General features: G+C 42.6%; 1 protein-coding gene across 1 annotated transcript; it reads right to left on the minus strand.

The window, feature by feature from the left end:
- Window positions 1-206: 206 nt before the first annotated feature.
- LOC123036502 (osteocalcin-like) lies at window positions 207-9349 on the minus strand. The gene is made up of 4 exons (XM_044455793.1): window positions 9218-9349; window positions 7388-7411; window positions 3672-3744; window positions 207-2711 (listed from the first exon to the last, which is right to left on the minus strand). The coding sequence occupies exons 1-4, from the start codon at window positions 9282-9284 to the stop codon at window positions 2582-2584; spliced, it is 294 nt and encodes a 97-aa protein (XP_044311728.1). The 5' UTR covers window positions 9285-9349; the 3' UTR covers window positions 207-2581.
- Window positions 9350-12569: the final 3220 nt, after the last annotated feature.

Genomic DNA, 12569 nt, shown 5'->3' on the forward strand with positions numbered 1-12569 from the left:
ATTACTCAGATTATTAGCTGAATGGGATAACCCTGAGCTTGTAGTGCATAATTTATGTGTCATTTTAATGCGACCCTATAGCCTAGGTTAGGTTTTAGCTTTCCACAGGTAAAGACTATGACTTCAGCATAACTTCCCTGAAATCACCATGTAGAACAAAATCTACATGGCATTTTACCTGGACAAAAACATTCAAAACATGAGTATGCTTTCATCTAATATAACTTTATACAGGAAAATGGCAGGCATTGTCACCTCTGCAACACTTTTCAGAGGTTCAGTAGAGTATTTATCAAAAAACACAGGCAATGCTGTCATGGCTGCCCTGTCCATTTATCCATGTGCATTCACCATGCATAATGCAGGGCGGGATGAGCTTTCCTTGAAATCCCAACTTAATTTTTCAAAACAATAGTTTGTCATTCATATGCTGAAAATCCAGAAGAAAAATATAAGTTGAAAGTAAAATGTTCAGTGGCTAGAGCAGGATGGGGGCACTGCTCAGAGTGCTCAATCCCATTTTTAATCCTTAATAGGGACTAGAACCCTTCTCAATAAGCTCATCTAGGTGCAACACCCCATGTCCCAAATGGAGGGCCAAAATAGGGCCATGGATGCAGAGGGCCAAAACAGGCTGCAGGTCAGAGTAGGACGGTGTGTGTGTGTGGGGGGGGGGGTGCCAGTAGCAATGCAGGTTTCAATAGTTTTCCTCCACCAAGCAAAGGATTCCTTACTTACTTTCCTTGATAATTAGACATTCTTCCCAGCTCTCTGAAAGGCCTCCTATTTCAAGTGGGCAGAACAGACCAGAAAATAGGGATGGGCAAATTTGTGCAACTCAGGCGTGAATACAAATACACTTCTTTGGAAGTGGAAATGTGATTTAAAAATGAGTTATCTTGGGAGAAACTGCTTGCAAAAATGTGTGTTAGGAGAAAAGCCCATTAAAATGTGTGAACTGGAAGAAATGCAGATGAAAATGTGTGCAAACATATCAAATCTCTCTCCCTCTCTCTCTTTTAATGAAATGGGCCAACTTTAGACTGAAAAAAAATGAGAAACAGAGGAACCAGGATGTGCATCTCTGCTTAAAGCTGGAAACATGAAAATAGAGGGTGCTGCAGCTGGCAGTAACAGTGCTATTTAAAATAGTTTTTACACATGCATGGAACCCCAAGGGAAATATCTGGTTGATTTTTTTCCTCACTTGAGAATTTCATACCTACCCCCCCCCACACACACACACCCCTAACAAGAGATGTTCTTTCCTGCAGCTATTAAAAATGAGATGCTACTGCTTGGGAGACAGCCAGGGAACTGGAACACTCATCCTTTCTTTGTCGTTCACTCTTTCCCCTTTATCTGTGTAGTATGTACCCAATTTTTCCAGTTGCAACTGATGAAAAGAACTTTGCAAGTCATAAGTCGTATTGGGGGGGGTGTCTTTTCAGGTGGGGAGGCAAAATATATCAATGCTTAGTGTGAATTTCCCCATTACCTCTTTGCTACTGAGTTTGGGGAGCAGGAAGGATGACCTACTTTTCAAAAGTACTGAAGAATCATAACTTTCCAGAAATATTGTACCAGATTTTCTGTGTCTGTAAAATAGTTACCTGTATGGGGCAGTGAGGAACTGATAAGGGAGGAGTTTTCATTACTTTTACACATGTGCACACACAGCTGCTCCTCCTTTTCTGCTGATTTTTCAAGTGGGAACACAAAGGTATCCCCTCTTTTTACATTAAAAATGCAAAGGTACATTTTCAGTGTGCTTGCAGCCCACTGGTCTGCTGCTTCAATGCCCTTTTGCTTAATCCACATTCTTCCTGGAGATTCTGACACAGCTAAATAATTTGATTAGATGACAGCAACCCTGAGGGCAAACAAAGCTTATGAGCAATATATTCTTTTGAATAGTTTTTGTCTGTCTTCAGTAACATCATCACTTGGTAAAACTCATTGGCCACAATGTGACAAATTGATCTGTTCTACAGAGAAAGAAAGGGATAGTTTTTTAATGGCATAGAAGCAGCTCTCCCATTGGTGCTACAAACAGCACCAAACTACAACAAAAAGATTGTGGTTGGAATGCTTTTTTAAAAAATTTACCTCAAAATTCCCTTTTTCATGCCAAACTTTGGACAGTGACAGAACTTGGCATAGTGCATCTGCCAGGTGCAGCTTTTGTTCCAGGCTACGTACCAGAAAACCCACCTCTGGGAGTAATCATGAGCATCCATAAACCTTGCTAGACTTTTGCTCTAACCATTAGTCCCGCCTGCCCCTATTCCCATAGAATGCTAATTGCCCTCCGACAAATGTTGGAAGATAGGGAACTGGTAAGTGGCAGAAAAGCACCTGGAAAATTGAGTTCCTAATTGCTGCTTATTCCTTGTTTCAGCAGTGGACAAAATGCATACATATTGCTGTTAAGCTTCTTTCTAGTTAAATGGAATCTACCTGTTGTTCCTTTTTCCCCTCTCTGTTTCCCATGCCCCGCCCTGCCCCACCCCACCCCACCCCACCCCACTCTCCCCTGTTCTCCTTGCCCTCTTCCGGATTAGAACAAGAAATGTCCACTTCAGACGTTTCCAAAGAATCGGCGATATGCTGCATGAAAGCCCACTAATTCAGAGTAGTAATCACAGGGTATGTAGCTTTCACACTGCTCTTTCTTTAGTTCCATTGGGGATTTGTACATTTCGTAGTACCTGATGAACAAAGGAAAAAGCAGTCTCACTGGTACATCATTTTAGACTCTGGAGTTATACACAGATCCACAGATATACACAGATTCAGAGATGTGTGTAAGTTCCCTTACATATTTCAAAAGGTGATAGCCAGCCCTGTTTTATGGGCCTTCCTGTTCATTCTGCTGATTGGGCCCTAGACCTCTACCTGTCCTGCCCATATGGCATCACTTGAAACCAGTCATACTTGGGAGCATGCCAGCTCATTCCCATATCAACCAGCACAGCATCATGGCCCCAGCCTTCTGAGCCATCTAAGAACAAATTCTTTAAAATTCTCTTTAAAGAGGGGTGGCAAACCAATGACAACCACCTGAATGTGTCACTTGGGCAGCACAGGTGTGCTAAGAATGGCAAGGAGGGGGGATTTGCCACATTTTCTTTGTTCCTTGCTCACCCTTTCTCTTTTCCCATGATGGGATGTGTCACCTGGTTCCAATAACATGGCAATCCACTATTAATAAAACAGCCCCCAGAATATCCCAGGGGTTCTCAGAGTGGAGGGGAGAAAAAGCCATCCTGCAAGGAGGTGGTCTAAGTTCAGGCAACATGGCAACCTGCCATAGCTGCTTACCCACAATGGGTTATTTCTTTGTACAAACCAGAACACACTGGACAGAGCCTGCTCAAATGTTATATCAGCTGCGTAGGACATCAACAGAGATCAGACCTATTGAGAATCTGCACAGAAGGGCTGCCATGTTTAAATGAGCCCACAGTGAGAAACATGTGTCTTTGAAAGAGAAAAGGTCCACTTGTTTCCAACAAGAAGCTCCTTCCATCACTTCGTGGGTTGTTGTTTTGTTTTTTATATTTCCTATCGGAGAAGCTGTGGCATAATACATGCTGGCATCTTGATGTTTTTCACAACCTGTGCATCTCCAGTTTCCACAACAGACATTATGGATATCATTATCGTACCTTTCATAATATGGATAAGACCTCTTCTGCCTCCTCACAAAGGCACTGGCCATTTTCTGATCTATCTTAATCCCTGTTGTGGACACAAAATGTAAAGAGTATGAGAATATAGAAATCCCTCTGCATCAAGTGCTAAATGGTTTCTGAAACTGATGCAGTAATAGGGTTGACCAGATGTTGAATGATGATGCACTCCAGATAAACCTTGGAGCCTATTTAAGGTATGTCCTTTCCCAGCCAAGTATCCATCCAGGTTTATGAATGTGAGATTCTTTGATCAGTTCTGGACATGGCTGGTGTTATCTATGAAGGCTCATATACCACAGCTCCCAAACACTTGTGATCTTGCTACTTTAGGCTAGGAAGTTAGTCTTTGTCATTCGGAGCATCACAGAATGCCTCATGGCCATTGGTAGAAATATTTCTTTCAGAACCAGTTGGAGATTTTTCTCCTACATTGATTAGTTACTGGACCAGGAATGATTTTGCCCTGTTGTTAAAGAGATGCCCCTAGCACAGTGTGCTTTACAGCATTTAATTTGTTTAGTTTCACAGCACTAGAAGTTTTACTCCTAGAAGTGCAACTTGATTTTCTAGATAATAAATGAAGACAGAATAACTTTCTCTCAGGTTTCACTTGTGACTACATAGGGTGGAATCCAATAAAGTTCTTCCACTAATAATCTTGTTTCCTTCAGTGGAACCAAGACAGAGCAATTCCCACTCACTCCGGCAGTACCTGCTCTCTAAAGATGTCTGGAGGAATGGAGGACTTTCCAAAGCAGACTTTTGCTGCAGCAAAAGGAAGAGAGAAAATTGTGTTGCTTGTAATAGACCCAATCTATTTCAGAAATTAAATCACTGCCACAGGAATTGGTGATGGCCACCAATCTGGATGGCTTTAAAAAGGGATCCACAGATTCAGGGAGGAGGAGGAGGAGCTGATCACTGGCTACTAGCCTTGCTGTCTATGTGCTGCCTGCTTCACCAGAGATGGCATGCCTGCATACACAAGTTGCTAAGGAACTCAAGCAGATAACAGTCTTGCACCCATAGTCTGTAATCCTATGCAGGTTTAGATGGACTCTCAGTACATCCCAGCTCTCATGGCTGGCAGGTGCTTGCTAGGAGAGGTAGGGCTTTTATAGGATTGTGCCCTAAAACAAGAAAACAAAAAGTTAAGAAGAAAGAAATAGGAGGAGCCTCTGATTGGTGAATATCTAAAAGACCTTCTTTAAAAGTGCTTTAAAATGTGAGATTGTGAATAAATTCCTCACGTACATGCACACACACACACACGCACACACCATGCAACCATGAGGATATGGCTCAGAAAGTGCTCTCTGACAGCCCTAGCAATTCCATAATATATCATTTGTCAAACATTATGTACCACTGCATATATTGTATCATCAATGCTATCAGACAACAAACAGAGGAGCAGAAGGCATGGAGAACCACCGTGGGGGGTGGGGGGCAGTGGAATGGAATGAAGTATCCTGTAAGAGAACGCGACTGTCTGGCTAAACCCTTTACAAGAGCACTCACATTGCAGTGCAGCATTTATTGTACTGAAGTTAAATGCTGTTGCATCCCAACAAACAAATACTGACAAATGTGATGCAACAGCAATTTGCAAATTATCTGGGAGGAAGCTTGAGTTTCTCAACTCCCATAAGGGATGCCTCAATGAACAGGGCAGCTGAACGTCTGATTGCTCCCCATTGCTGAGCTCCCTCTGCATAGCGCAGACACGAGGGAATGCTGATGTATCTTGGGAAGGGAGTGGGTTCCCTAGCATGTGCACCTGCTTCCTCTGCAGCAGGCAAATGAGTTTCTAGGAAGATGCCCGTGTGAATGATTTTCCCAAGGACAGAGAGTTAGAAAAGCTGTTTAATATTATTGCATATCAGCTTTACTGCCAAATGCTAAAGATGTGATTTTGGGCAATGGCTTGAATTCTTGTCCTTATGAGACTCCAAAGCAGAGTGGGAGGAAGGGCACAAGAAATCACTTTGCTCTCCTCCCACACTGCATTTTCCTCTAGAGAGGCTTTTTTGACTGTCTAGCTGGAAAGTTTCAGGGGAGAGGGGAAAGGAGAGTGGAAAAGCAACAGGACAACTCATATCCTGGCCTCTCTTGTCTCCTTCCCTCCTCGAAAAGCCCTCTTTCCTCACTTCTCTGAGGTTGCTTTCCTTCCCCACCTCTGCTCCCTGTATATAGGATGAGTTCCTGCCCATTCCTTCAGTGCTTCCTCGAGCCCCTTCTCTGGTGCCTGGAAAGTTCTATCTCTACCACTTTTCTTGCAAGCTCTGAGCATCTTCTCTTATTATTTCTCCTCAAAACTTTATTTACCCACTTCACTTTTTATTCTACATTACTAAACCACCGCCCATTAATCCATTTTCTCCAATATTCCCTCATCTTCCTTATGATCTTTCTCCTGTCTCTACTATTTTTTCTCCTGTTTCCAACATCTTTCCAATGGCATCCAAGGTGCCTTCCCATAAGTGCTCTCTGCCCTGGCTGTAAGGTGGAGAAGGGAAGCACCAACACCCAGCTGTAAGGTTGGAGTTCTGTCCTCCAGCCTTGGAGCTGGGAATCCAAACTGTCTGGTGGTCCCTTAGACTCTCTCTAGGGGCCATAGAATTGTTTCCTCTGTGATACTACATGTCAGCTGCTAAATATTGTAAATGATCAGAAATCAGATATTGAAACCAAGTATCACTGGACATTAAACATAGACATCCAGCAGTCAGAAAATATGTAAGCAGTAAGAAAGCTGATGGCAAATATTGAACATCAACATTTGCAATGGAGAATTTGGAGGAGTACGTTCATTTCCATTCTTGCTGAGTGGTAGAAGTGATGCCTAACATGCTCTCCTAACTGTCTTCCTTGAATCAACTTTGCCTTATCAAATGGTATCTAATGAAATGAACTCTAATCCACAATTTATGCCACAATAAATCTGTCTTTAAGGCACTGCAAGACTGTTGGTTTTGCAGCAACTGACTAAGATGACTACCCCACAGGGTTGGCGGAGTTCTTAGTTCTTTACCAGAGTAGCTGGTGAGGAAATCTCCAAGTATCTAACTAATGGCAGCTATTCACTGAGGAACTACTTAGCAAATTGAATTCATGAAAGGTCTCACACACCAAAACTTATGTGCGTGTGTTTTAATCACTCTAAGTAGTGCCAGAAATCGCAAACTGCTTTGTGAAGTTTCTCCATTTTATTCCGCTCTCTACTGAAAGACACTCAATAGTATTCTTTATAATTGGCCTGCATATGTGAGGCAAGTGAAATTCAAGAGATCCAGAAGAACTTTCCCCCACAGCCTCTCAGTGGTCCTGAAAACTTGAAAGAATGGAAAGGAAAAGACAGGACCCTTAACTATATTCCCCATCCCATATTCTGAACAAATCTAAACGTACAGAATCTGTGGTAATGTATAAACTTGAACTGTTGCCCTAAAGTTAGCTAGGGCTGTTCCCTTTTCCCCAAAAGGACTCATATGCCTCAAAAAGCTAAGTGACCAAAACCCAGACAGCCAACCCTCAAAGGGTGTCCAGTAGCTGGTAGAACTGGAGACTGGAGACTCTGAAGGACAATGGCATGCAGGGAGAATCCAAAAGTAGTTTGCAAGAGGACGTCCTGACAAGAGAGAAATGCCTGGGGAAGCTTCTGGGCACCACTTTTGCCAGTGACTCACCTTCTTTCAAGGCATTGTTCATATCTGAAAAACAGACAAGCCAGTATGAGACACCAGCCCTCCTACAAAGGACTTCTCCCCTTCTCTTCCCACCCAATCCTTTTCCCCCATGACTATTTCATTGGTAAATTTGAACTCTGGGTTAAATCAGCATAAATTACAATGACAAAAGCTTACCTTGTTTAAGTCAGCCCCCCTCAGCCTGGTACCCTCCCCTCCAGTCATGTTGGGCTACAACTCTGCTCATCGTCAGCAGCATGGCCAGTGCCTATGCTAAAGCCCACAGGCAGAACATGAGTACAATAACACCCTGCTGCTTGTGTTCCCAGTCATGTCAGCTAGGGATGATGGGAGTTGTACTCCAACACATCTGAAGAGCACTGGGCTGGTGAAAGCTACCTTCAACAATCTCCTGAGCATTCTCACCAAAATGTTTAATGGTGCAGTTAAATTCATAGCACAATGCCAGTGTTGATCCATGTATTGCAGCCACTTTTGCCAAAACCCTCAGAAATACGGCTCGCTTGTTTGAAATGGTTGATACATGATCTCCTTGCTTCTGTCCACTAAATGTTAAGGCTGGAGACAGCTACAGAAAAAGAATAGGAAGCTGGAAAATATTTGTTTTCCTTGTGGTGGCTTGAGATTCAGCCTTGTTTGTGAATCTGATTCAGTCCATGAAACGATTAATTTCTTCAATATTGAAACTGTTAATTTCTTCAACAAAAGGCTGAGACACTTAAAGGAATCTAGCTGTAGTATATTGAAGTATACTGAAGTTTTGATAATAGGTCAATAATGTGTCAGAGGTGTCAGATTTAATTTTTCTTATTTATGACTGGCCAAACTTAATTGACAGTGTTCTGTTTTATTCAATATTTGCATTCAGGCAAACTGTTCAGTTTACAGTGAAGAAAACATCCCATAGCTCAGGTGTGCTTCTGTATTATTCAGGAATAATCAAAGGGGAGGACATATCCTCTACCTGCTTTGTCAATGTGTAAGTGTATGCATCCCCATACACATGTAAACAGTTTCAGAAGTTACATATGCTTAACCTCAGTCAAAGCATATATACATGGCTACTAATCGTGGGCATATCTACACTGCCAGACTATAACCTAATAATGTTTTTCTCACCCAAGGGAAACATGAGAACAGCAGCTCAGAAATGCTGCAGATCACAGACAGGCAATATTCACCAAATTACACTTTCCAGGACTCTTTGAACGGAAATCATAACAGTTAAACTGGTTTACAACCAATAAACATGCACAGTTCAGATCTGTCCCTTGTCAATTGTCATTTGAAGTCCATTTCATATGTTATCCTGGTAGCATAATTGCCACCAAACCCCACCCATGTCGTTTTCACTGCAGTGGATCAACCACCATTTTAGAGCAGCAGCAAGATGACCCCCATGTCCTGTGGCAACAGAAACCTCCGTAGGTTTGAGAAAAGTGCTTTTGTGATTCTTTTCCTTAAATGAAAGACTTCCATATTTTGTCCATGAACACCCAGAGGTTTCATGGATCTGTGGCAAATGAAAAGCCAGGGCCCTGACACTCCCCCTCAAAGGGACCCAGATGTGTGTGGAACTGCTGTGAGCAATGTGGCAAGAACTGTGGCATGCGCAGGACCACGGCAGGCCTCCTCCAGCTATGTGGTGGGGAGCTGAGGCAAACTGCCACAGTCTTCCCTCCCCTGTGGGCAGTTCTGGTTTGGTCCTGTTCTCACCTGGACTTCAAGTGTCACCCCCTGCTCTGTCACTTGTGAACATTCCCAGACAATCATGAATAGATGGCCAACATTAATCTTGTGTTCCCTTACCTCCTTCACAACAGCAGGGGCCTGTCAGGACCAAGGCACACAGCAGCAGCAGCAGAAGTGTCCTCATCCTCTCCTGTTGGTGTAGACAATTCTTCCGGTGATTTCAGCTGCTCTGGATGGATCCTGCAACTTCTCAAGAATGATTGCTTTTCCGCAACAGCTTATATGCTTTGACTAACTGGAGCAGGGCCCCTGGCCAGGAAGGGCCTGACACAAAGCCATTTGTGTGACCTGATTCCAATTTCAAATTTTCCATTCGGGTCAAATGACATCTGGTTCTGGCAGCCATTTGCACATCTGCCTTAGGCCACAGCTCATGGCATTTTGAGGTTGTTCACACATGCCTTTCAAAGCAAAACAAAGAAAGGCAACCGGCGAATGACAAGCATCGGCGGAATGACAAGCATCCTGCTGACAAGCAAAAAGCAATTCCAGCTGACTGAAGGAAGGACATCAGATGGCTCAAACAATTTTGAGATTGGCAATCTGTAAAAAATCGTTTCAATCTGTTGTCACTGCTGGGACAAATAATCTGGTCAGCTGCAGTACTGCAGATGTAGCTGATGCTATTGGAAGGCCCAGCAATCATCAAACAAATCTTGGTACGATGATTTATACTTCCCAGGTGGTTGCTATCGTCTACTTTTATCCTGCCAGTGAAATCCCTCAGCAGCCAGGGCTGGCTGCTCTTGTTGTTCAAAACTGCAGTAGTGTGGCCCTGGCCGGGTCACATGAGAGAGAGAGTGTGGAAACAGCCCCCATAGTTCTGCAGCCTCAGCATGTGCCTCAGTCTCCAGCAATGCTTGCGCCCTTCCAATCCAAGGAGCCTGTGAGAAATGGCCATGAGGGAGCACGATGGCCATGGATTATATCCACCCTTTCTAACTTTAGTCCATTCATTTCAGTGGGTCTACTCCAAGGAGGACTAGCACTGTCTGCAACCCCATGTGTCCTCCCTTACGGTGTACAGTTCTGTCTGCTCAAAGGCATCCTCCGTTGAAGAACTGCCCAGTCCAGGTCTGCATATAAAGAACCATGAGAAGAGAGGCCTTGAAGTTGCCCATCAGCAGATGGCAACTGGACAGCAGACCAAAGAGGCACCAACTCTAGCGCTGTCGTGACACATACTGGATTTCTGTTTAAATTATGATTATTTCTGAATTTATACCTGGACATATAAGCTAGGATATCCACATCCTCACCTGTTCTCTTTTCTTGATTATGCTTTTCCTCTTTTTTAGTGACACACTCATGACACCTTCATCCTACAACCAACTGAACCATAATACAAGGGAACTGAGCTGAACAATCAAGCCCTGCAACACACATGTATTGGCTACAACCTCTTTATATGGGTGGTACATTATATTATTGGTAGTAGTAGTAGTAGTGCATTGGATTTATATCCTGCCTTTTTTCCTTTTGTGAGGATCCAGAGGTGGCCTACATGGTTCCATTTAATCCTCACAACAAACCTGTGAAGTAGGTTAGGCTGCGAGATGGTGACTGGCACAAAGTCACCCAGTGAGCTTAATAACCAAGTGGGGACCAGAAACCACATCTCCTGAATCCTGGTTCAATACTCCAGTCACCAAACCACAATGGCTAAATGAAAGTGACAAGGGTTATTTTCATCCCCCCTCCCCAAAAAAACACCAACTATATTCTGAAAAATTTACTCAGCTAGGCCAAATGTTTTTTTACTTGCACTTAATTCTGGCAGGTGGCCCAAGGGATTTTTTAAATAGCTATCCAGTTCCATCACAGACTATGTTGGAATGATGAACATTGTCAAACCTATATAAGAAGCTATTTCACTCAAATGGCTCATGCATATCAGGCCTTGCTGTCACCAGCTTGTCCACAGATGACTTTATTGCATTATGTGGAACATGTTGACAACATGTGGTTAAGAGCACAGGACTGGGACTCAGGTGATCTTGGTTCTAGTTCCCGCTCAGCCATGGAGCCAACTGGGTGACTTTGGGCCAGTCAAAGTCTCTCAGTCCAACCTACCTCACAGGGTTGTTGATGTGGGGATAAGATTGTGAGAGTAGGAGAAGAATTATGTAAGCGGCTTTGAGTTTTTTAACACAAAAAGGTGGGATACAAATCTAATAAATAAAATGCAACAGGCTTGGGTTTGAAAAAAGAGCAACCTCAGCTGCCTTGTGCCCATCCCTGAAATTGTGTATAAACACTTCATCAGACAAAAAGAAGGGCAAATATCAAAGTTGAAGGGTGTGTATGGAATGGCTCATAGTGGGCAATGGAAACATGAGATAGCTTTGAGATAGATCAAGTTTCAGAATGCAGTGAGGACTTAAGAGCAGAAATTGGCACATGTACAGGACAGCATACCATTTTCAAACAAAGAACAGTTTAAAATGTAACTTGGCTCCATTTTTCTTCTTTAGCATTCACATTACCACTTCTACTCTTTTAGCCTTAAAATGTTACAGTTATTGTAAAGCCTGGATTTAGAATCGCAGAGATTTGTGATGCCCAATTAACTTCACAGATTATATGCAGTACAGTGGACCTTCTGGAATACATTTGACTTTGTGAAAATCTTAAAATAAAAGACAGTCCAATTCTCATTGTGAAGTATTGCAACGTTACTAGGACAGAATATCTTTTACTATTGCAACAGAGGAGTACATACTACATTTGATGAAGTGGAATGTAGTCTGCGAAAACTTATGTCAGATTTTAAAAAATTATTCTTCATAGTGCCACAAAGTTCTTCATTGTTTATACTGCTGAGGAAATAGCTGTGTGTATAGCCCATGAATTCTTCTTAGAATCTTTCCCTAATTCTTATTTTAGAAATAATAGATGTTACCTGCATTTGTGGTCACTGAGATAAATGTCAAGGCCTTGTGTAATGAAGGCTTAGAGCTGATCCTTATGTTGACTTTTGACATTATTTATATTAGTAATCATTAGCAATAGCAATCCTGGCTTAAGTACAAGCATTTGCACAATCGGTTCAAAATACTTTTCTTTTACATGGCCAACTTTGTTTTAAAAACAAAGTTCATCTTCATTGTGCTTTCATATTTTGGACCCTGATCCCATCCATTTCTTGATTTGTGATGATTAGGGTAGTGCTGATACAAATTCTTATGTAGCAACAGATGAAAAGATAGTGAGATGTTGGATAGTATAATTAGATAACAGAACAGAGGCACTAATTGTATTTAGAGCCACGAAAAGCGAAACTCCAATGGGAAGAAGGATCTTTAGAACCTCTGTGCAGATGCTTGAGCTGCATAACATTCAGAGGGCTTTATCAGGTACTCCCTTCCAAGAAGTTCAGGTTGTTACCAAAGGCCTGGGAACTTAATTA

The sequence above is a fragment of the Varanus komodoensis genome, unplaced genomic scaffold (assembly GCF_004798865.1).
Source record: "Varanus komodoensis strain SLA01 unplaced genomic scaffold, ASM479886v1 scaffold8, whole genome shotgun sequence".
In the NCBI taxonomy this organism is placed as follows: domain Eukaryota; kingdom Metazoa; phylum Chordata; class Lepidosauria; order Squamata; family Varanidae; genus Varanus; species Varanus komodoensis.

Bases quoted from the DNA above. Each gene is read 5' to 3' on its own strand.
- LOC123036502 (XM_044455793.1), bottom strand. From the start codon at position 9,284: ATGAGGACACTTCTGCTGCTGCTGCTGTGTGCCTTGGTCCTGACAGGC. The intron at 7,412-9,217 runs GTAAGGGAACAC...TCTGTTTTTCAG, and splicing joins CCCCTGCTGTTGTGAAGGAG to ATATGAACAATGCCTTGAAA. The intron at 3,745-7,387 runs GTGAGTCACTGG...TGTCCACAACAG, and splicing joins GAACAATGCCTTGAAAGAAG to GGATTAAGATAGATCAGAAA.